The 25,012-nt window shown below is 39.6% G+C and overlaps 1 protein-coding gene across 4 annotated transcripts in view; it reads left to right on the plus strand.

Annotated features, from left to right (window-relative positions):
- Positions 1-24,729, plus strand: part of ZFYVE28 (zinc finger FYVE-type containing 28) — a 147,275-nt gene extending 122,546 nt beyond the window's left edge. For 2 of the 4 annotated variants that reach the window (XM_059845315.1, XM_059845313.1), the window contains 5 exons: positions 7,810-7,961; positions 8,528-8,644; positions 10,247-10,351; positions 21,405-21,508; positions 22,413-24,729. In XM_059845315.1, the coding sequence (XP_059701298.1) occupies positions 7,810-7,961; positions 8,528-8,644; positions 10,247-10,351; positions 21,405-21,508; positions 22,413-22,544 (610 nt within the window). In that variant the 3' untranslated portion in view covers positions 22,545-24,729. Of the gene's footprint in view, positions 1-7,806; positions 7,962-8,527; positions 8,645-10,246; positions 10,352-21,404; positions 21,509-22,412 lie in introns of all 4 variants that reach the window. The other 2 variants (XM_059845312.1, XM_059845314.1) reach the window with 1 other exon arrangement.
- The last annotated feature ends 283 nt before the right edge of the window (positions 24,730-25,012 follow it).

Below are 25,012 nucleotides of genomic sequence, written 5' to 3' on the forward strand. Positions count from 1 at the left end.
AAGTGGATCTGCAGGAGCTGGATGCTAAATGAATTAATTCACGTGTTGTGATGCCACGCAGAACTGTGGCTTGCCTATGGCAGAGGACATTGCTAATGAGCTCTATAAAATTACTCTTTGCCCTGAAATATTTATGTCCGAGCTCTGCCTGTCCTTTGTCAAGTTCTACATAAAGTATAAAAGCTGGGACTGATGTGTCTCTGTCCCTGGCTTGGATACCAGAGCTGGTTTTACATACCATCATAAGTCCTATACTATTTGTAGATTTCACTTTCAGTGTTTCCAGTTCAATATATATTTTTGAAGTTTAAATATTTCTGCTGTCTAATCTCATTTTATTTATCCTTTTGCAGTGTGAGTGAATGACTGAGATCTTTAAATGTGAGTTTGATGACAAGAAAGTGTTGGAAAAAATGTCAGGGTGGAATTGAAAAAAGTCATAGTAGAACCCGTATAATATTCTACCTTCTTGTTTTTTCTGTTCTGTTTTTTCTTGAATTTTACAATAACTGTGTCTTGCAGGGTTTATCCCTTTTTGTCTTAGTTTAAATTTGATGGTTAGAAAGCACCACTGTTGATTACTAGTGCTCTTCAGTTATTTTTTCATATGCCACTTACAGAAGTTTTATCTATAATGATCAAAAAAGCTGTTTGGGAGAGAGCACTGTTAAAGTTGATAAATTCTGCACTGGCAGTGTTGTTTATTTTAATTTCCATTTGAAATACTGTATCTTGGCATTCATCTGAAAACCCACTCCAGAGTGTTGATGAGTTTGAGTAAGACATGAGTTCTCCTAAGCTGAGTTTCTTAGAGTGGATCTGTTTAGCAAGTTGCTGCTTTACCAGCTGTGGATTTTGCAAAGTCCAAGTGAGAATGCTCTGCAGTTTCAGGTCTGAACAGCTGAGGAAAGATTCAAGATGTTGTTCCAGCAGAGTGGGGAGCTGCAGAAGCTGCCAGGGTCTGAAGCAGAAGTTCTTGCTGCTGATTTCAAATTCAATTGAGTTCATTCAATGCTCAAGACTTTTTCCTGACTGGAAATACCACCTAGGCCATTGGGATAATCCTGTTAGCCAAATTCCTTATTTTAGTGAGCCAACCTCAGACTGCCCACCTCTACAGAGGCAAGAGAAGCTAAGGACAGGCTTCTGCAAATCTTGCAGTGTAGGAAAAGTAATTCCTCCCACTGAGGAATTCAGCAGGCTGACAGCAGATGGGGCTTCTATCTAGCACGTGTCCTGTGAATGGAACTGGGCATTGCTCACACATGTGGTAATACTCTTGTCCAGTCAAGTCCAGTTCTTTTGGTGATTTCTAGCTAGAGGGATTTGCATGCAGTTACATTATTTGTTTCTCAAGACAAAGTTCTGAAGCCTTGGTGTCCTTTAAGGGTGGTTGGGTTGATTGGTGGGGGTTTTTTACCCTCTTGACCTGTTTCTCTTAAAAGAGAGAGGAAATAGCTAAGGGGTTATATTTCCTTGTATTTAAAAACCCTCTTGACTTTAAAAATATTAGGGTTTAAAAGACAAGAAATAAAGTTCTGCATTAAAGCTGTTTTTAGTCTCCTTTAAATGTAGCTTCTGGAGTCATTCCTTAAAGCATAGCCCTTAGCTAAAAAACTATATGCTATTACCTAAATAATAGCATATAATGTTCTGGCTTGGGTTTGAGTGACTCTAAAGTTGAGTGTGTAGCCATCCAGTTCACTTAAAATACTTGTAAGAAGCCATGATTCTCAGAGTTTCTCTTCCAACCATATCAAAACTAGCACATGCTAGAAACCAACAGGTTTTAGCCTACTGTTTGTGTTTCTGCTGAGAGTATCCAAAAAGAAACACTAGAGGTACTGCAAAAAGCAGGATGGGAAGTAGATTGGGTTGTTTTTTTTTCTTACTGGTATGGGAATTATATATCTCTTACCTAAACCTCTGTAATTTTCCTCTTGTCATTTCTCATGGATGCAACCTTTGTCTTCCCCGAACTATTGTGTTTGAACCTTTACATGGCTTTTGGAGTTGCTGTTTGTTCTTTTTAGCAAACTGGAACCCAGAGTTGACTACAGCCTTCTGAAGTAGAAGAGTGAGAGTAATAGCTTGGCTGACAGGTTAGTGGTGAGATTTCCAGTTAGAGCCCACACAAATATCAGTGGGAGCAATGTACCAACTTGCTGAAGTAGTTCTAGAAATTGTAGGCAATCAACATAGATTTGCCTGCAAACATTTTGGTTTGGGTTTTTTCCATTTACCATAAGGATGAAAATATTCAAATGGAAGAGAATCTTCAATATTGTGGATTGGATGAAAAGTGTATGTTATTGATGTTGTACACAGAGCATAAGTGGCCATTATGCTAAACTCTGTATGAGCAGACAATGAAAGTTGGGGAGCTCATGGTAATGTGTTCTGAGAAATAGTGTAAGATCTAGAATATTCTAAATGTGCCTCTGTATATGAGGAAATTCACATACATGACACACACACTTACACATGACACATCTTCAGTTAGTCAGTACCTGCCTGTGGTGTTAAATAAAGGACATGACAGATTTGTTAAGGCCAACCAGTGCAAATGAGTTGATAGCATTTGAGTCCACAGAACTGCACTGCTTTATAATTTGTAGACGTCTCTCATCAATTTTTAAATGAACACTGATTTGTATTTAAGAATTGGGCTACTGACCCTTTGTAGAAACTTCCAACAAGGTTTATGACTGTAATGTCCTTCTGTGTAGAACATGAGCAATGTGTGCAATCACAGAAAATTTCTTGGGAAGTTTTCACATTTCTCTGCTGTCAAGGGTCTCACCTGCTACTGTACATCACTTACCAAACTTTTCTAGAGAGCACCTTGGCCTTAAAATGTATCTCTGGGTGAACATTTGCATCAGAATGGATTGAATTCTTGCATGGATTTTGAATTCACTGAGAAGTGGAATCACCAGCTATAAATTCCCTCTACAGCAGGAAGGTTTTCCCTGTTTTGTTGCAGAGTGTTACATTCTACTTCTGTCTCTGCTTGTGTAGTTTGCTGGAGATTCCCAGAGAAAGTGAATGGGAATCCCTGATGCCACAGGTATTTGGATAATATAAATGGTGAGGTTAGTCACTGAATTCTGTATTAACACTTTTCTAGTAAACATTTGTATTATTGTTAGAGAGTTTTCTTCTTAGGCTTAGATGGGATGAGTTTGCGGGGCTGAAACTCGAGCCCTCTCTGTTTACTGGCACCACTGACAATCTTCTGAGATCTTTCCCTGGAAATCAGTTGTCATTCAAGACCTTGCCTGAAATCAGAGGCATAAAAGGTGGTCTTAATTTCCTTTTCAGTTTGGTGACATAATTTCACCACATATTTATGTCGGAGCTGGATAATTTTCAAGCTCTCTTCCAACCCTAACCATTCTCTGATTCTGTGATAAGGAGTACAGTGGCTCTGTTGGGCTTTTTCCTTTGCAAGAACTGACCTACTATTGCTTTTGATTTAAGATTTCAAAAGATAAAGAAACAAAACCAAGCCATGTATTTTTAGAAGTTTTTTGTGATTAATTTGAAAACATGAAAATTCAGTTGAATTTTTGTATTCATTGTATTTGAAACACAGCTTTTAAATTATTGTTGTCTGTCACTGCTGTATATTTAATGCATTTTTAAGATACTCTGGGGGTTGGTGTGTGAATAATGAGAAATTCTTTCAGAGGATCTCATACATTCTGCATTCATGCAGAGCAGATTTCAGGTTTACAAGAACCAAACATTTCCAGACAAATTTGAAAGGAGACATCTGTGAGTGGACACAGATTTCTACAGCTGTTGCTATGTTTTGAGCACAAATGTAAAATATTTAAATTTGAACTAATGTTGAATTGGTTGACTTTGGTTGTTTGGTTTTAGACTTTGCTGCTTTTCACTGGTTTTGGATGAATGTCAATGACCAACAAGCACAGCCCAAAGCCTACAGTATCACAGATGGTTTCCTAAAATGTCTGTCCACTTCTGAAAATATCTGTCATAACCTTCTTGTTCCACAGTCCTGTTTTCCATTCTGTATGAGTACTGCTACTTAAACTGGCTCAGAAGTGTCCTTTGAAACACAAAAGCTATCAGGCAGATTGCATCTTGGTGAAAGATTTGATTGTGTGCTATTACATTATTGGCTTTTGTTTGCTTGTACATATTTGGCTAAATGTCACAGTAAGGCCTTGAGAGCAGGCAAGGTGTAGAGATACACCTTGACAGTGTTGGAAGAGTCATACAACTCTTCTCATATAATAAATGAAGAGTGATTTTAAAATGTGTGGCTGCAGCCAAGTTAAACAAAAAGCTGATTCATTTTATCTGCCACAAGGTATCTGTTCCTTTATAAGGTAAAAGCAGATTTTTGTTTGGAATCAACCTTTGACATAACATTTCTTAATATTCACCTTCAGATGTGTTAGCTTTGCAATGTTTTTACAGTCTGAAAAATTAATGCATGATAAGCATTGTGTATATGATAAATGTTTCACAAGGGGAGTTCCATGTGTATTTTGGTGTTACCTCTTTGTAACTTAATTCATTGGGTTATTCAGGGCTCCTTTCAGCCAAATAGCTGAGAAAATGAAGACTTGTCTCCAGCAGTAGTATGGCTATTTGTATTGTGCAGTGAGACATGATTGTGTAGATGCTGGCTGTGAAACGTTCTAGATCCAAGTGTAGTCTGACACTAATGAAATGCTTCCTAAACATCTGGTATTGGCTGAAAATGTTGATCCAAACTATCCATGTTAGATAAGCCAAGTAGGAAAGAGATTCTTTACAGAAAAAAAAAAAAAGGTAAGCTGCATCCAGTAGATCACACTTCAGTTTTGTTTTCTATAATATCAGTTTTTAAAATCATGAGAATCTATTTGCATGGATGTAGTCATTGCTGTTTGGGATACTCTAATATTAAAAAATAGCTGGCTCTTTTGCTGTTTATCTGAAACAATTGCAGTGTTTCTGTTCTTGCAGTATTTCTTACTGTCTCTACAATATTGTATTTGTGGCTACGTTCTTTAACAGTTAGATAAAGAACTGATGGTTGTTAGATGTTCTTTGAGAGTCATTTTTGTCTTAGTTGGACTTTGTTGTGTTGGTAAAGGCAGAGTGATTGTTTCTGACTCTGTAGCAATTTCTGGAGTATTCATTTTTTTGCTTTGTAGTAGCACAAGCAATCCCAAGAACAAAATATCCTCTTTTCTGAACCTCCTGTATGTGGGTACTGTGGTTTGCATGGGAGTGTGCATATGAAAGTGTGTCATGAATGTGAGTGTGCAGACATGCTGACCTTCCATCCCACAGTGCTGGAGCAATTCACATGGGCTCTCTGCTGGGGATTTTGGGGAAAAAGAGTCCCAGCCTCTTGTGCTGACATGGCCAGTCTTAATGACACACCACAAATCTGACAGAATAGTATGCAATGGAAGTAGGTCAAACCACATTCCTGAATGAAGTAGGTAAAACTGCATTCCTCCCAGCTGGAGGAGGCTCAGAAAGGCAAACATGGTTATAAAAATTGATCAGAATTGTGGAATGAGCCTTTCTTCCTTTCTACAAAACAGCAAAGGACCAAGTAGCTTATATTCTTGAAAGCACTCTTCACAGCTCTCTGCCCACTTAACACCTTCTTTGAAATATTTCTTCAGCTGTGATTTGGAGGGAAAAGTCATCCTTGATTCAGTGGCCCTGTTTTTCCCCTTCACTAAAATTTCTGGGTATTGGGAGTTTTGAAGGGACCTTTGTATTAGGGTTATTCACATTGACTTCTTCTGAAATAATAATTACACAGACTGCATCTGGCTTTGTCAGGAGGTCCATGCTTGCCTTGCAGAGGTGCCTTTGTGTGTATCACTAAGAAAGTTCTTCTGTAAAACAAAAGGTAGAGCCTGTTTGGCCGTGTTGCAAGGCAGAGTCCTTCATCTGTGTGTGAGAGGGTTTGTGTGAACAGGCATCCTCTGACTGCACACCCTTGTGAGCCAGGAATCTCTTCCTGGCTCTTGCTGCCTTTCAGTTTATCCTTTTGTAAGCCACATTTGTACATGACCTTTTCATTGTACTGAACACAGGCCTTTCCATGCTGACAGGCTTGCTGTTCTAATATCTACTGTATCCCCTATGGAAAGGAAAAGGAAGATTGAAAGAGAATTCTCACTTCATTCTCAGGATCTTTGATAAGCCCAGTCAGTCATGGTGCTGCTGGAACTGTAAACACAGAAATAACATCTCCTTACAAGAATTTTCTTTTGTTGGTAGCAACAGATAACGTGAGTAAAATGAGTCTCCTGCAAGCCTAGTCTTTACTCTGTGTTTGAAAGAATGGGGGACCAGTTAAGGTGCTCATGCTCCACATCTGCCATTGATATTTCTATCAATAACTAATCTCCAGTACTTATTTATTTTCAGTCTCTTTTTCCTAGGGCTTTTAAGATGGGGTGGTGTAATTATTTCTCCTTTATATTTCAAAGGATTATCTGTGGAGCCCACAGGTAGAATTTGAAAACTATATGCTATAAAATCTTGTTATAAATAATAATGCTACCTATGTGTCTTCTCCCAAAATAACTATTCATGCATATTTCCATGAGGACAGGATCTGCAAGATGGTGAATGCTTCTGATAAAAGCAGATTGAACTCAAAATGTGTTAGCAATTACTTTTTTGTTGTGCATGCTACTGATGCATGCAGTTAGTAACTCTTCTTTTAACAAAGTAGCTGCCTGTAAAGAGTGTTGGAGTTTTGGACAGCAAAAATATGATTTTAAGTAAAATAGTCTAGTTTTTTGTAATAATTGGCAATATTAATTTCTTTCCAGTATGTGGAGAAAAATTGTTTTGTGTTCCCTCTGACTTGAATGTAGTCAAGTGAGAAGGCTCCTGTCTGCTCTGGTCATCCCAGTGAATCCTTAGGGACTTCATTGTAGTTACATCCTGTGCTCTAGTCCCATTTAAGAGTTTTTAGGGGCAAAATGCTGCTTTTCCCTGTTTTTAACATCTTCATTTACAAATATTTAAGGTCATTCCTGACATTTGAAGATTCTCTCCAAGGCTTCCCTTGTTTCAAGCTTCTTCTCTGTAAGAGAAGAGTGGTAGGGGTGGTGGTGGTAAAAGTGTGGGAATGTCTGGCATCTGGTTTTCAACAAAAAATTAAAGGTTTGAGCAGGCATTTGGTGGCACATTTAAATCTCTTTTAGAGTTGATGAGCCATTCTTCACAATAGTTTGACATTTCAGCTATTTCTAATGTTACATTTATAAGGGAATTAACCTACCTCTACTGTGTAAATCATATTTTATTGCTGCTCTTTCCATTTTTTTGGTGAAGTTATATTTCGATTCTGTTCTTGCTATATTAAGGTAACATAATTCAGAATTTCTTTCTTTTTTTCAGATAATTTCCATGTTCGTAAATTTCTAAGCTGACTTCAGAACTGACCTTCACATTTTTAGGTTGATATTCCCCTTCAGGATTTTTGGTGGAGTTATGGTCTCAGAATTGAGCTTTTAGAAGAAGTTAATGTGAAAAATGGCACTTTGTAACAGCTAAGGAAAAATGCAGTAAAATACAGACAAGTGATTTTCTGCTTCAAGTTTTTTTGCAGCTGTCACAGAGTGAAAATCAAACGTGCTGGTGATTGGTTGTGTGCTGATTAACTTCAACAAGAATTTACAGCAATTAGTTCTGCTACTATAGAGTCTTGCCTGAGTCATAAATCCTTTAGGATTTGCTGAACATCCTGAACAACTGAGTGAAGATTTACATTACTTTCCTTTACATTATTTTTTTCTCTGACAGCAGTTTAATGACAAGTTCTTGTTCATCTGATGACATTGATCAGGAAGAAATCCAGCTGGCTTTGCAGGCTGCCAAAATTGCCACACGAGAGAAGATCAGATCTAGATTTCATGGCAGTAACGATCTTATTCACCGCCTTTTTGTCTGTATCTCAGGTATGAGAAGCACTGAATTATTAAACTATTTTTCAGGGGGCTCTTGGATTTTTTGGGGGGGGTTTTGCATGTCAATTTGTGGTAGAAAGGACTTGAGATGAAGTTTCAGGAAAACTCTGGTTTTGGGGCCTAAGTTGCAATCTGCTTTAGAAGGACCTGTTACCTGTTTGGAACTTGCAGAACCAGAGGTGCTGACATCTTAGACCTGTAGTGTTGAAGAATTTGGACTTGTATCAGGTTTCATTTTTCCATGGTGCACTATTGTGTTCAAGGAATGAATTTTGACTTAGCAGTTCTGTTTTTATGCAAAAATAATCTCTCAGTATTTCCTGCCAAAGGATATGGAATATATGAATTGGCTTGCAGGTAGCATAAAAACCAGAATGTAACTTGGCCATTAAGGAGAATTAGTTTAATCAGGTGTTCAGTTTTTATTCCTAACGTGAGCAAGCGATCCCCTAAAAGTAAGTGAAGCCATTAGTGGTGCTAACAGGCAGATTTAAATACTTTTTTAATGGATGGTGTAACAGTCTAGAATTGATTTACCCATTTTCTCAAACTCTAAGGTGTTGCTGACCAGCTGCAGACAAACTATGCTAGTGATCTGAGAAGTATCTTAAAGACCTTGTTTGAAGTTATGGCAACCAAACCTGAAACAGAAGACAAGGAAAAGCAGAAGAAAGGTAAAGATCTAAGCATTTGTTTTCTACAATGAATTTCTGCTTGTAGCCCAGTGGGAATCCATAAACTATTTGACACAAATTCCCCTAACATATTGTCATCTTTTTGACAGGATTCACTGTACAGTAATTTCCCCTAAGTTTAAAAGGAGTCATGGAAACAGACTGTAAACAGGATGAAGTCCTGTTTAGGAACAGGAGTTTGTCTTAAGGCAAATACTAAAGAGTTAAAGTCTTCAGAGTTCATCTGCTGTTTCCATATTCCTTTATTTAACAGCAGCACAGTGTTTGTAGCCCATACAGTTTATAGCTATAAATCACAGTTTGTAGCCCTTATAGTTTGTAGCTATAAATCATAGTTTATGATTTAGGCAGGGTTTGGACTTTGTAGATTCTCCCCCCACCCCTGATTTGTTTCACAATGAGTACATTTTAAGTTACCAAAGAACAGTCTCTTAAGATGGGAATGCTCAGTAAGATGCTGAAATCTGTCCTCTTGAACAAATTGAAGAATTTGGCTTCAAAATAGAAAAACACCACATTCCACTTCTAGATAATTAAAGTAATGGAACCAGATCTAGATCATGAGCCAACAAAAGATTTTTTTTTTTTTCCTCTGTGAACATTTTTATTATTTCTTTTCTAAGTGGCAGGTCTAACTTATCTAAGAAATAACAGTGTCATCCCAGCAAGGCTGCAATTACCTTTGTCCTTGATTATCATTAGAACTACCAGCTCTGAAAGCAACCAGAGCTCTTTTTATTTTCCTACTTCCTTTCCTCTAGATTGAAAAAATTTTCTTTCTCCCAGTTTCATGTAAAAGCATTGAGCTTTTTATGTGAAACACTTGGTTAAATAGTTGGATCAATTCAGCAGAAAAAACCTCCATACCAGTCCCAATTCTGCAGTGGGATAATGCACAACATGCATTACAGTCTTCTATTACTTTTGGTTGAAACTTCCACAACAGTTTTATGGTGGCAGCCTGTCATGATGTGAAAATAGACTGGCTTTTTTTATTGTTAAAAAAAAATAGATAAATGGGGTTAGACAGAATTGCTAGAAATAGAGCACAAGAGCTCATGAACCTTCAGATAAGAGTCATAAAGAAACTGGAGCTGTAAAGAACTATCACTGAGAAATGTATTTTAATCAATAGTACTTGGATGGATGTAATTTCTAATGAATGAACTCTTGCATTAAAAAAGATGATATTGACAAAAGTAAGCATAAACAAAATGAGTGAAAAAATGGGACTTTTGGGGTGAAGTTTCTCTTTGATATGTGTGATTTGATATGTGTGATTTACCTTAGGACTCTCTCATTGTTCTCAAAATCTACTTGTCTTAAAGGATCCAAGTTAAGAATTGGGAAATAAAATGTAAGTGCAGCTAAACTAGTAGAAGGAGGAAGACTGCATGTCCTGTAATAACAGCATCTTTCATTTCTGTTGTCATCCCAAAGTAGAATAGGAGACTTGTAAATCACTGTTTGTGTCAGGGTAGAGAAAAAGCAAGAAGTCTAAGAAGGTGCTACTGTGGTCTAATCCCAAAAGTTCTAACATGAATATGAGGAAATATGAGTATTTTTTGAATTGTTTTACAGTTAATCATGGTTTAAGGAATGCAGCATTGGAAGACTGTGCTTTATGTCAAGAAAGTATATCATCCTCAGAACTTGCAGCAAAGGCCAGAGATGGGGACTTTGAAGGTATTTGCTTTTTTCTAAGAATTAAAATGAGACAACACTGATGTATTAAAGAAGTGATCATTAAAATGAAAAGTCTTTTAATGTTTGGCTCTGGAAAGTGAGTATAAAATGTTGTCATGCTGTTTTAGAGACAAAGTCAGAAGGTAAACAGAGCATATTTCTTCCAGGTTTTTTCTAACAGCCTCGTGAAACTCTTATCCACTGGTCATATTCAGTGTGAATTCCTCTGTATCAGTGCAGAAAGGGTCTGAGTAGTAAAGGCTTTAATACAGTGCATAATGTTACATCTGATGAGTTTCTGAGGGCTGTGTGAGATGCCAAGCCCTAAGTAAGGTCTTCTCAGCCAAATCTTGAGAGGGTTTTTGTATCGTTTGCTGCATGTGGATGTGCTGCTTCATCCCAAGGTAGAAGTACCTTTCATATTTTCCTTACTTTTGTCTTTGATCAAGGTGTTTTGGCTAATATTTTCACATTCTTCACCCTAGTATTTCAAAGAAAATGATAGCTTTAGATAAGTCTGCTGAGGTTGCTCAAATCTCACTGAGTACATGGTAAGAATGAAAAATGCATGTGAGTCTCAGAGTTTTGGTTGAGGTTCAAGTATTCTGAAAGCTCAGGAGTTGTTTCTCTTTTATTAATCTGAGCTTCTTCAGAGTTAGTTATGGGCTCAAGTCCTATTCTGGCAAACTCAGTATAAAAAATGGATTAAAAGGTATCAGAGCACTTGCAGTCAACGAATAAGAAAAGAGATATATGAGATGGAGCAAACAAGAAAGCAATCAGCTTTGATCTTCAAGGCTAAGTGGTGGTTTCAGCACACCAGGAGCCCAATTACCAGAGCCATAATATGTTTGTGGTCAAGTGAGAAGTACAAGACAACCATCAGCTATGAAACTGTCTCTGAGCTTCCCAGAAACTCAAGTGTGCAGTAATTTCCTTGTGCTTTAAAACTTTGATTTATTGTTACATATTTGTCCATGTACACTACTGTCCTTGCAGTGAGAGGTTTGGCATGCAGGATGACAGAGCTGGGTGATAAAGCAGCATGTGCCTCTGCTTGTATGTGGAGGGTGGTGACCAAGAGAAGAGAAATATTGGTTCATGTCATTTGTAATAAAGATCAGAAATCACAGAGGGGAAAAAAAGAACTCTTAAAGATTAGGTTTTAGAGAAATATTCATATTTATAACTTATTTTGTGCTTATATAAAACCCATGGTTTGCTTGCTTACCCTTTTTCTGAAGCTGCAGGCTAAAGGATCTAATCTATTTAGAACAGCAGGGCTAATTCATGTATAAAGCACTGCAGAAATATTATCTCTTCTGAAGGAAGATGATTTGGAGGCAGATAAAGAACTATTCAGTAGTCATTTTAATTGATTTTTCTATTGTGCTGTAATTCAGAATGTCACAGAAGGTGCAGGAAGGAACAAATCTTTAAGCAAATCCTTACCATGTATAGGCTATATTGCAAAAGGGTGCAAGATTATTCCTTCTCTACTGCTTCAATTCTTTGTCTTTTGTTTTGGATCGATGCTGATGCTGTTGGTGAATTTGACTTACAGAATTGAAAGCCAGTTATTCTGAACTGCAGGATGCTGCATAACCCTCTCACAGTGAATGTGCATTTTGTCACAGCAAAGTCATTTCTCTTCTCTGGCATGTTGCTCAGCTTTTAAGGTTCTTCAACCTTTCATGGCAGCTGCTACTGGCATGGGGAATGGTTCATGTTTGGAGAAGTGAGTTGGGATGTTATTTACTGAAATAAGAGGCCATGGTCTGGGTACTTAGGTGATGTTATGGCCAACACAGTAAAGGGAAATCTTTGGAGGTTCAAAAGCAGCACCTAGGCAGTGTGAATCAGTGAAGTCCCTGCCCTAAGTGAATGGTAAAACCAAATTTGTAGTATTTATAGCATATGAGCAACTTCAACAAAAACAACCCCCTGCCTGCACCTTTTTTCCAGAATAGCAGATGTTGTATGTGTGCCTGCATGGTAGAAAGCAGATCTTTGTGGGGTAAGCAAGTCCCTTTTGAATAAATAGATGTGGATGCCAGGATGAGCTTGGCTGCCTTGGCCAGTGGTGTCCCATGCTAACATATCCTCTAAACCAAGCCAATGAGCAGGTGCTCCTGCAGGTACTCTGCTTTTGGGGCTCACACAGGCTCACTGGAGACTTGGCCATGCCTGCACCAGTCTCCTTGCAGGCTTTCTCTGGGAGCCTTCCTTGGCTTATGTGTAAGTGGCTATGCTGTAAATATCTACTCATGGTTATGCTGTAAATATCTGCAAACCAGTGCAGCTCTTCTGACTGTGTAAACTGAACACTGTTGTCTGCTGTAACTTGGCTCCAGGCCTGATGGGCAGGAATTTTATGTATCCCAAAGAGACAGAGGCTGTTGAGGAGTACAGAGATGAGCTCCACCTTGCAAACACAAGAAGTCACATAAAATCTACTACTAAGGGCATCTGAAGTGGGTCAATTTGCTGAATTTAAGGGAACTTTAGAAATACCCCTCCCCTCCAATACATGCCAAATCCCTGTCCCTTCAGGTCACAAGTTGTCATTGCTGGCCACACTGTACTGACTTTCTCTGCTGAGGTATGCAGGGTTAGCTAATGGGATACATGGTTTTGCCATCCCTAAGGCATCCAGCATGGGGTATAAAGTTCCACCAAGGTTTTAACCTCAGCAGCCACATGCCTTTTCCCCCTTACAACACCTCCCTATGTGTCTTGGTTTTGCTGGCCCCTGTGGAAGGAGCAGCCCCTGACTTTGGGTGATGTTTGGGTGCAGGTGGAAGATGTCTGGTGGATAAGGCAGCTTTTGCTGCTTGAACATTGTTTCCTCTTGCTTGCAGTGAGCCTGGTGGATTTGTCCTTCAGGCCAAATCTGGGCCACAGGCCATCAACAGGAGTACAGGAATACACCACAGTTATCACTGTAAAGGGATTCAAGCGAAGACTGAGGGCATTGCATCAAAGTTAATTAATTCCTTTTTTGTACGTCAGTTCTATACCTCAGGTCACTCAATTATTTCAACTGAAAGTAAAAACAATTAAAAGCAAAGGAGCACATCATAGCTCTTCCCTTCTGCCTTTGTGGCAGAGTATGTATCAAATTGAGAAGGTCCAGCCAGCTACCTGCCAGGAAAGCTCTTCCCTATTATCAAATAAATCCCTCTGACTGAATGTAGCAAATGTTTTAGATTGTATTCAATCAATGGTATTAAAAAAAATTCCCAAAAATGGAAAGCAAGCCCAGCAACCTGAACAAATAAATGGCCTTAAGATTGTACTGAAGGTTTTAGCCTCTATTCACATCATGAAGATGAATCACTTGTTTTTGTCAGATTTCTCCTTCTTATTGTATATAAAACCCACCAGCTGGTCTAGGTCATAAAACAAATATGAATGTTTATTATGAACCAACTGACATTGGCAAGGGTTTAAGAGTTAAATCCTGTGACCTTCTGAAGGTTGAAATACAATAAACTACAGATTAATTGGCATTCCAAAACAAAAGCCTGAGCCTACGGTCTGTATGTTAATCTTTGTTGTCCTAATGCTCTAAGATTTTTGTCAAGGAAGTATATACAGTTATACTTCATGGAGTATTCAAAAATTATTTCTATTTATAGGGAGAGAGGGTAAAACAATTTTATTTTCCTATGGTAGAATATTAATTTAGGCAATATTTAATAAGTATTTTTTAAATATTGTAAAATTTCTTGTCCTGGTTTTATGATGGAAGTGATGGCCAGTGGGGTACAAAATTCTGAAACTCAAAGCAAATTGTAGTGGCAGGCTACAACTGGGCAAAAAGGTTGGACTGCCTTTCTCCCTGTGCCCTGGCGAGCTACAAACCAGCACAGGAGGAGCCTTGTTGGGAAGTTCCTGAGCTCCAGCTTGGACAAACCACAGCTGGATGAGAGCTGCCTGAGAGCGGGCAGCACGGGTCACACACAATGTAAAGGAAACCTCTGCATTTGAAAATGTGAGAAAATTGCTCTTATTTAACCCAGTGCCAGTGCATCCCTGATCAGGACAGAGCTGTGTCATTCTTAACATCCAGCACAGCTCTAGAAACAGCAAACACTGGGGAAGAAGTTTGGTGTCTTTCTGCCATTTATGCATCTGGCATCACATTTCTAACCCTAACAGAGAACTTGATTTGTATTTGCTAGCAGATTCCTTGTGTGTACATAGGTGTGCACACACAGAGTTACTTCAAAACTTTTTTGACTTCAAAATTGCCTTTTTATGTTTTCATTTATCAGTTTGCTAATGGGATAAAGCATAAGTGTGACCCTGCTCACCATATTTGGGAACATTACGTTTACCCTTGTGAGTTTGATGATTTTAATAACAAAGTTAGGCAAATCTGAGTTTTACTGTACGTGTATTTTGGGATAACTTATTACTCAGGAGGACTGATCTGTTCCAACTGAGGGAAATGTGAATATTTTAAATTATCCATTTATGAAGTTAAAGGCAGGCTAAGAAAGTGAGTTATACTTCTTGTCCTAGCATGAGATATCTGGAAATCTGCAGTTTTTTCTCAAGGAAACCAGCAAGCATTATGAAGCCGTTGGTGCTCCATGAAAATATATGCTGTAGCATCTCAGCTGTGTCTGCAGCCATACATGCATTTTCACTCCTTATCCCTCTAGCGTCTGTACAGAACTGCCTTGCTTGCTACCACCTACTAAAAACTGCAGACATAATGGATTTCTGTGGCTGCCAGTACAAATACCTGTTTGTGCCAAGTAGTGTTAGCATCTGTTTGCTTCACAGCACACACTATTTCTCCCTGATCCCTTGCCATCCCACCCACTCCTGTTTGGTCACAGGCCCTGACTGCTCTCTATCCAGCAGCACAAGCACAACTCAGGAGTTCACAGTCCCAGGCTCAGGCTCTTGTTTTTGTTGCATTATAAGTCCCTGGGTCAGAAAAACCCACCCATGCTCCTGTATGTGCAGAATCTAATCACCATGGCTCTAGAGATAGCTGTCAGCCCCAGCAAAATACTTCAGTTTTTCTTTTGTCTTCTTTGTGCCTGTGCTTACTCTGTTATTTATGATGATGACCAGCAACACTTTGTAAATGAAAGAAGTTAAACTGTTGCACATTTCAGGGGCCAAACATGTTCTGTCCACATAACTTTTCACTTTATCCTTTTTCAGCAGCTCTGCTTACACTGTGTGAGAGGAATCAAATTTCCATATGGAGGCAATGTTTTATAATCAACTGGACATATTTAATCATGCATGTGGAATTACAGGGTTCTTACAGGTTTTAGGTTGCAGTGCAATAATTCAATCTGACTTAGGCTTTAAGAACTTGCTCAGAGCCTTTTCCCTTCTCAAAGACTATCCCTCTTTGTTGGCACTGTGTGGAACTTTTTGAGAATTCCATGCAGCACGTATGGGAAAACATCCCCTAAATACTGTAAAGAACAGCTTATTCAACTCTGTAACATCATAACTGGGATTTTGATTAGGTTTTAAACTTTTTTTCTAATGAATACATGTTTTGAGTGTTCTGGTATGTTTTATATAGATCTACATAATCAATTTTTTTCTATTTTATAATGATTGGTAAGTCTTACAGAGAATATTCCTGCTAATGGTTTTGTGGAAGACCCAAGTCTGTGCTCCATCTGATTTAAAGTAAAGATTTGACCCATATCTCAATGGAAACCAGTGTTTTCTAGGAGAGTTGCTACATTTTATAGAAATAATTATTTTGCCCAAAGAATAGCTTGTTGATCATGTACCTGGACAGAATGAACACAGGACATCATTCAAGGTGATGTTGAATCAGACAGAGGCTTGAGCCCAAGTTTGCAAAGCTCTATGTCTTGGTGAAAGCTTTCTAGATTTGCACAGAAATTCCATCCTAAGAAAGCTATTTGACCAGAGCTGGAGCTAAGAAGTCTCTACCTCTTTTCTCCCTTAGCCCCAAAATTTTCATCAAATTATATTAAGCATAAAAATTTATTTTTTGAGAAATGTCAAGCTGGCTGTAATCAGCACTGAATCTTCTGAGCAAGGACAAAAATTACTTTGGTACAATTGCCTGTTAGAAATCTTACATCAAAGTCAGAGATTGCCCAGAATAACATGTGGAAAATCAGGTGTGATGAGGGACCAAAAAAGGTTCATTTTACTGTGGCAGTTGAAGTGAGGAGGTAAAGTCAAGTCACTTTAGTTTTCGACTTTCTGTGCTTAAAACTGTGAGAATTTGCAATCCTGCTTTGATCAGAGAGCTCCAGCAGGCCCATCTGACCCTTTTGGCAGCAGTGACAGCTGCAGTGGTGGCAGTTCCCCAGCTGCTGTGGCAGCAGAACTCTGCAGGTCAGTTTGGTGGAGCTGTAATCAGGGTTCTCTTGCATCTTGGATTTAACATGCAAAAATGCATTTAGGAACTTTCAGTTGGAGTTCTGCATTAGGAATAATTGATAGAAATAAAAAGATGCAGAAAGGGGTCTTCTCTCTGAATTGTCTGGCTGTAACACAAACATCACAAGTTTAGGGTTTAGCAGCTGCTCTTCAGTAGGGAGTTGTGGTGTCTTGCTTCTGACTTGTTTCCTACCAGAGTACAGATTTGCTGGCCTAGGCCTTCTGCAAGCTCCACCAACTTTTGGGGTTGTTTCTCTCTCTCTGCATCGGTCTCTTGTGTCTCAGCACCACAGAAGAAACTTCAGCTTTCTGGGCTAATGTTTCAGTCATCACAGTTGATGGATCTGGGTCCATGTTCTCTTCCTCTTGTGTTCTGAGACAGAGAGATGATCTTCATTTTCTAAGATTAGATGGGACTGCAATAGGTCCAATGTACATATTTAATGCCAAATTAATTAATGTGTTCTTTTTGACAGTTTACAGTGTCTGTGATTTTTTCATCCATGATTATGGTTTTCCTAAAGCTCCAGCATCTTGGATTGAACTTGACTTTTAACTTTAGGAGCAGAAATTTTTTTTAGCTAATGAGATAGACGTTACATAGTCAAGTAAATGTGAATGCTAAAAGCTACAGAATAAATAAAAAGACTTTAAAATTTCATGATTTATGAGCAATTGTCATGCAAGATGTTTGAATAGTTAAGAGCCTTTTTCAGTCTTAATGCTATTTAATTTTATCTTGTGCTTTTTTCCTTTCTCTAAACTTGTAAATACTTGTTTCTCTTCATTTATCTGTCTCTTTTTCTGGGCATGCTTTTAATGTTTTCTTCTAAAATTTATATCTGTAGTCTGTCTCATTAATCCCTTCCTTCCCTTCCTCCTCCTCTTTGATGTTTGTGCTGTGGACTTCATCCATTTCCCAGCAGACTTCTCCAAACTCTCATTGCATGATAAAGCACTGGGCCAATTAGCCCAGGAACAAGGTTTTCCCTCCCTTCCTTGTCCAAATCCCCCAAGCACAGGCAGATAATGCTTTAGAGACTGGATGTTGCTATTTGCTGCAGCATGCAGAGCTAATGGAGCAGCATAGCCTGGAGAAGGAGTGTAACATAAAAAGCCTGTGGGTGCAGTGCTGCTGCCCTGCTCCCAGCACAGCTTCAGGCTCGTGCTCGGGGTTTAATTTGTGTAATGCACTCTCTGCTCCTCACATGGAAGCTTTTCCCCTCAGGAGAGGGCTCTTCAGAGAGTATTTCAATAGCCTGTTCTAAAAAAAGCCCAGTGACTCAATCGTTGATGTGTGTAAGTCAGGGGCTGCTCCCAAGGTTGAGTGAGGTGAGGCTGGGGAAGGGAACCAAGGGGTGCCTTCTGTGGGCTTGGAGAAACCCAGGCATCAGGACTCATCCTTCCTGCCAGGGTGAGCACCTCAGCTCCACTCCAGCACTGCATTTGATTTCGAAGTGCATGGTCTCACAACTCTGTGTTTGTAGTCAGTGTAAGGCCATTTTCAGTCAGCTGGAAGGAAAGGCTTTGGGGTAGTGGCCCAAAGTTCCCCATTTCAAATGTCACTTCAGTGCTGCACCGCTCTGATTTTGTGCAAGACATCCCTCTCCTGATTTCTCCCCGCACACTGACTGTAGCTGGGTGATGAGGATTAAAGCAATTACATTTGTACAGCATTTTGAATGTTAAAAGCTGTTACATAACCAAGTGTTACTATTTGGGGGTGTGCTGCAGTGCAGCAGATCTTGGTGTGAGTGGCTGGGAGGGCACAAAGCCCCTGAGGCAAGAGGGACTGGCTGTGCCCCCCTGCTGATGAGTCACTGTCTGGGGAAATGTGCCCTTTAGCCACCCTAGTGACACTTAGTGAATCAGCTGAGTGACACCAGTGTGGGGGCAGAGGGAGTCCCTCTGCTGTGGGAGAGTGTTCTGTGGAGAGGGTTGCACTGTTTCTGTACATTGCCAATAAGTTGTGAATTATTATTTATGGAAATGAATTTACAAAAACAAAGTTTTCAGATTAATTCATCTGTCAGTCAAGTGATTCTGTAACTGTAAATTAGTTTATATGATTATTGTTAATTTGAGGTCATTATTTATCAAAATTTGCTGGGTGTTTTTTGTTTCTGTTTTGTTTGTTTATTTGCCTGGTTTTGGTTTTTGGGGGGGGGCTGGGGTTTTGGGGGTTTTTTTTTGCAGTTATTCTTTCTATTTAGCATGGAGGCAAATCTATGCAAGATCAATTAAAAAATAACTTTTTCAGCATTGCACTTCAAGGGCAACAACAGAAAAATATAGGGCGTGGGGGGGGAAAACCAACTCTGTCTTTCCCCCACAAAAGACAAAGCAAAAAAAAAAAAAAAGCCTCTCAGAGAAACCCAAACCAAAAATGAAGCAGCTGATAAGAAAGCTGCTTTCTGTTGATGAGTTCTTTGGGGTGGGCTTGTGTTGGCTTATAACGTGTGTGACCTACCTGTGATCTGAGGGGAGGAGTGATGATGACTCCAGCTGCTGCAGAAGTGGCACATCACATTGGGATGCTGCAGGGAGTACAGAAAGGGCCTGTGCTTTGTGGCTTTTTGGTGAATATTAAGATCAGTAACTGTCTGAACCTGGTAGCCCACCCTGCAATGCACTTTATAAAGCATCAGTGTCAAATTGAGCATCTTGGCAAGGCTGCTTCCACCAGACCTGCAGAGGGAGACCTGGTGGCACAGAGCTAGAATAACTTCCTACATTTTGCTGTGTTCAAAATGAGTGAGAATCACTGGATGGTTAAATCCCTGGAAACATCATCTATGTAGAGACAAGTTTTAAACAGGAGCATTGTTATTGGTTCATATTTTTGCTTTTTGTTTTGGATATATGTGATAACCCAAGGGGCCTCCTGGATGGAGAACATGGGGATTCTCCATCAGGCTTGCCATGGTTTCAGATCAGAGAAAGTGACAGTTTTCAAAATCTACATCATAAACTGATACTAGGAGTAAGTTTCACTGGGCAAGATAGATGTAATGCCTAGGGAGACTGCAGAAAAGGAAAAAAAGTGGAAAGAAAAATGTCTTTGCTGCACTGTTATTAATGCTTGACTTAAGCTGGCAGTCCTGTGTCTCCCTGGTGCTGAAGGAAACTCTGCCTTTGAACCAGGAATTTGTAGCCTCCTGTCCCCATAGAACATTTTCTGGTGAACTGTTCTCAGGGATGAGATGAAGGCTCCTCTGTGCAATCTCCTTTTTTTCCACCATCAGTAATTTCTCTGCACATCAACTTCTGGGTTTGGTTACTGGCCCTGTAGGTGTAACCTTTATCAGACTGATGTGCTCCTTAAGTGAAGGATAGCTTCCTTAAGCTAGTTCAACCTCTAAAATAGTTTAGAGAAGCCTATAAAAGCTGAGTCAAAATCTAAGTTCTCTTTGTTTTTACTAATCTGCTTTTTGAACAGTTTCTTACATTGAGTGCTATATCCTTTGTACTTTTAATTTGACAAATGTTGCAATGTGACAAACACATGAAAACTGGTCATAGTTATATTGGAACAAAACAGTGGATTTTTCATTTAATTATCTTTCTGCCTATAGCTATAGTCCTCTTAACCTCTGCATCAACTGCACCATATATTTTGTTGTTTGATGGTATGCTCCTTGAGGCAGAGATCTTGCTTGTCAGGTTTATAAATCAGCAATTGCATGGCTTGCAAATTGTAAATAATACTCAGAAAGGAGCTGCATTCAGGGAACTTGGATAAATAAACCAGTTCATGTGTAGTTCATGTTCACTCTGCCCATGGATTCCTTCTAGACAGAACTTGCTTTGCACTCATTAGATTTTTACCAACTTAATTAAGCAGTCAGCTTCAACATTTCTACACTTGTAACTCCAGACTCTTTGAGGTCATGTCAGCCTGTCGTGAGCAGAAACAGCTCGACAGAAGGGAGCCCAATACCTTCTTGGCCTTGCCAAAACCAAATCATTTCCCTGCTTGTCTTTTATGGGAGGTTGGAGAGCTCACAGAAGACATAAACAACTGAAACATGCTGTCTGTGGTAATGGGCAAGTTCTTTCTCTGTTAAGCTGTGTACACTTGATTTTGTGGTTTTGCTGTAGTTATGGTGACTTCCAGGAAGAGTCCTAATAATTGAACAGATGGTAATCAGGCTTTGGGTTTATTACCTGTACAGTTGCTTGCCTAATTGCAGAAAAGCAGTTGGCCTTTCTGGAGGGAAGGCTGAAGAGGCTGGGAATGATCTCAGCTCTAAGCTTGTTTTGATGGTGGTGGCACTGACAAAAACACTTGTGATTCAGTTCTGCTTCAATAATCTCTTGTCTTCTTGTTTTATTTTGCTTAATCTCCTTCTCCCTGGACTTGCATTTGACTAGGATTTTATTTTGAGTCTAAAGCTGTCATGGGCCATTTTAATGCCTGATCTGCTTTGCCCAAAGGTGGATGCCTGGAAAAGAAGAGGGGAGTCGAGCCCAGTCCTGGGCATCCTGAACTCACTCAGCTACTGTTTGCAAAGCGCCTGGAGAAATGCAGATGAAAGCAGCTGCTGTTATATTTTACTCTCCCTACTTCCTTGTGGATCTGGTAATCACATGTTTGGTTTTATTCCCTTTTGATTTATGTTCCCTTTTGCTGCTGTGTTTCTGACAGATCCTCCTGACTGGGTTCCAGATGAAGTCTGCAGCTACTGCACTGCATGCAAGGCTCCTTTCACAGTCATTCGCAGGAAGCACCACTGTCGGAGCTGTGGCAAGGTAATGACTCACTCAGGGCTGTGAGGAACTCCCACCAAAGACAGCAGCAAATTCATGTGCACCACAGAACCTGCCTGCACAGCAAAATGTGCACGCTCAGCCAGGCTTCTCAATTCACAGGTGCTTCTCTGTGCCTGGGCTGCCAACTCTCAGCTTATGTTTACAAAGGACTGGGGAGAGGTTTGACTTTTATACAGCAATAAGCTGTGTGAAGCTAAAAGCAGAGTTCTCTGAGATCCTAGAACACTCCCCATCTCAACAGAGTCACTCTGTAAGCTCTGACTACAGCTGTAAGCTCTAAAGAGCCAGGGCAGCCTGCACTGCCAGGGGTGATACACTCAGCTGCAGGGACAGGGTGTCCCTTTGCTTTCTTTCCAAACCTTTGGAGGATCACTCTGGTGTGTAGGGCTGCTGCTTTGCAAGTTTGTGGGGGTGGAAGAGGGAGCGAGGGAGAAAAAAGCAGTCATGTACTACAGGAAGCCAAAAATCTGCAATCCCATCTCGCTTGCTGGCTGGGGTACAAGTTAGAAAGGAAGAAGCTGCTTTCTTTAACCATGTAGTGGACTTGCAGGAGTATGAAATTCAGAGATACTCACAAATATTCCCCTAGCCTTTCTTTAAAATCAAGGGAGAAATGCTTCTTTGCACCTCTGATGGAGCTGCCTTCCCCTGTGAGCTGCAGAGGAGGACAGGCCAGCCTTGGCTACTGTCAGTGCTGGGCACCCTCACTAGAGCCTGGCCAGATAAACTGGGTAGGGATTGCCTGCTGGGGCCCTTCACTTACTGTGCTGAGGATGGTGCTGGTGCTAGCTCATACAATTTTCTCTCCCCTCCCTTGAAATCAATTTTGTCCCATCCTGTTCTTCAGAGGAACTGAAGAGAAGTTTCCCCTCTTGTTTTTCAGATCTTCTGTTCCCGCTGTTCCTCCCACTCTGCTCCATTACCTCGTTATGGCCAGATGAAGCCTGTCCGTGTTTGCACTCACTGTTACATGTTCCATGTCACTCCTTTCTATAGTGACAGAGCTGGTATCTGACATATTAAACTACTGGTGTGGCTTCTGGAGTCTTACACGGACTGATATCTTTGACCTAAGCCAAGAATTAACTTGAAAGAGGGACCCAGTGAGGGCACATAGGCTTTGACATCCATTATTATAAATTTTGTACAGACAGTTTTTATTGCATTTTACTAAGCTGCTAAAGGGAACTATGAGGCGTCTGTAGCTCTAAGGCTACAGGACAGTCTTCCATAAATTTATAACATTAATGTTACGATGCCATATGCAGAACAAATGCACTGTGTGGAAGGAAATAGGGCTCAGAGAATTGAACAGGCATTGCTGCTTATCTTACATGCTAGGAACAGAGTAGTCAGTTAATTAGTCCATCCCCAGTGGATCAGTCCCAAAGCTCAGACACTCCTGTGCCCACTGGAATCCCAGCATGGCTGTGGGCATCAGCACTCTCCCACCTGCTGCCATTTAACTTCCCCATGTCTAGATTTTTGCTACCTATGCTAGGACTAATAAAAGCAAATCTATTTCAGATCTGTATTCAATATTTACAATGGCAGAATTTTCAGTGAATCCCATAGGAAGCCCTGAAGGCCCTAAAACAGTATATTTCTCTTGCCTTTTATTTACAAAGCAGAGCAATAACTCCAAGTTGTCTTCTAAAAAATTTTTCAACTTCCAGTTCCATAGTTTGGAGTTTTGGAAGTATTTATAATCTAAATCATTTATGAAAAATCTTGTTAGTAAAAGTCTGACACAGAAGTTTGGTTTCTATGTCAGCATTTAAAACTTAACAAACTTCAGAGGAAGTGGTTACCAAATAAATGAATTCATATTAAAATAGATATTTTTGACAGTTTGGCAGCAAAATTTAGTAGACAAGACAGATTATTTCTCCCATACTGAGGTTTTTTAAAAGGCAAATATGTAATGAGATATCTAAAAGGTCCTACAGAATGGTCAGCCAGAGAGGGGTTCTTGTTGTCCACATTTGGCAGCGTAACCTTGTAAAATAGTGCATACTGGTACTTCACTCATGCTAACAACTCAGAAGACATTTGTATTTATTTGAAACACCAGGGAATAATTGTTATCTCCACTCAGAGAGGAAAGAAATGGGACTCACACAGATTCATGCTATGATCTTGCACGAACTATTTGCAGTAAGAGCTCCCTGAGCACTGAGGTTTCAAAGGCATTTGGACCTGCTTTGAGTTGGCCACATGAAAAGCAAGGCAGTGTGTGCTGTGGTTACAGAGGAAACGAGATCAAGAGCTCTTTGCTGTGCCCCCTTTCCTGACTCGTGGCGTTACACACTGTGTTTCCAAGGGATAGATACAAAAATGGGTGAGGAAGTTGTTTGCAGTATCACACCTGGGAAAGGTCGTCACTCCAAGTGCTAAGGCAAAACTGGCCAGTGTTAATTTGTTTTTAAATTTTACTTGTTTTTTGGGGGACATTCCCTTTGCTCAGTGATTTACTGTTCAGTGTTAATGAGCCATATAAGGGTGCTGCAGTTTGGCACTACTGTCATTTTCATTCAGATGAAACAGCTTCACTTAGTTTATGTGTAATGCACAAGCCTTATGATGCTGTTTGTAGACAATGTCAGCTCTGATATGTTATCCTCACTTATTTATATTTTTTATTATTATTACATCCCTGAAATCCTTCTCATGAAATCCTTGGGTTGGAGTGTCTGCATTCACCAGAGTTTGGAAAGGCATGGGGTTGGGTGATTGGTGGGACATGGGTGATGTGGTGCAAGCAATGGTACTTATTCAGGCTTAAATCTCAGGCTTCACATTGCAATGATTATTGCAGTTTTATTTTTAGGAAGAAAAAAAAACAGAAAAACACACAAGAAATTTAATGCTTCTTTTATAGGATAAAAAAATTACAACAAACTTCAATTCTGAAATAAATATGCACAAAAAGTTGCTTCTGTGGAAAAAAATCTTATTTAATGCACTGAATATTTATTTAAGCTTGTTTTTATTTTGTAAATGCTGTAATTCAGAATCATTTCCATAAATATGATATTTAAAGATCTCAGACACTATAGTTTCTTATGTAAATACAGACTCCTATTTCTCTTACTGAAAAGCACAATGACTATATCAATACTAATATACATTTGCCTCAAGAAAGACTTTCATCTTGTAATCTCTTCAGATAATTAAAGTGTCAGGACTTTCTACTTCCATGTGCTGGATTGCTCTTTCATTTTGGGGTCTGTTTACATGGAGTGACAGCTGCCATCCTGTCAAACAAACTGGCCTTAACTCTTTCTCACTTTGCAAATAACATGAAAGAAATTAGTTTAAATTTGAAGATGGAAGTCACCCATACAGTGAAGAGGTGGTAAATCAAAGCTGGAATACCAGCCTGTCACTTAGCATTGCCTTGTGCTATCTCTTGCCACCAGCTGAAAATCTCCCTTCCCAAAATATCTTGTGTCAATGGCCACTTCAGTCATCAGGCATGTT

This window comes from Haemorhous mexicanus, chromosome 4 (assembly GCF_027477595.1).
Source record: "Haemorhous mexicanus isolate bHaeMex1 chromosome 4, bHaeMex1.pri, whole genome shotgun sequence".
In the NCBI taxonomy this organism is placed as follows: domain Eukaryota; kingdom Metazoa; phylum Chordata; class Aves; order Passeriformes; family Fringillidae; genus Haemorhous; species Haemorhous mexicanus.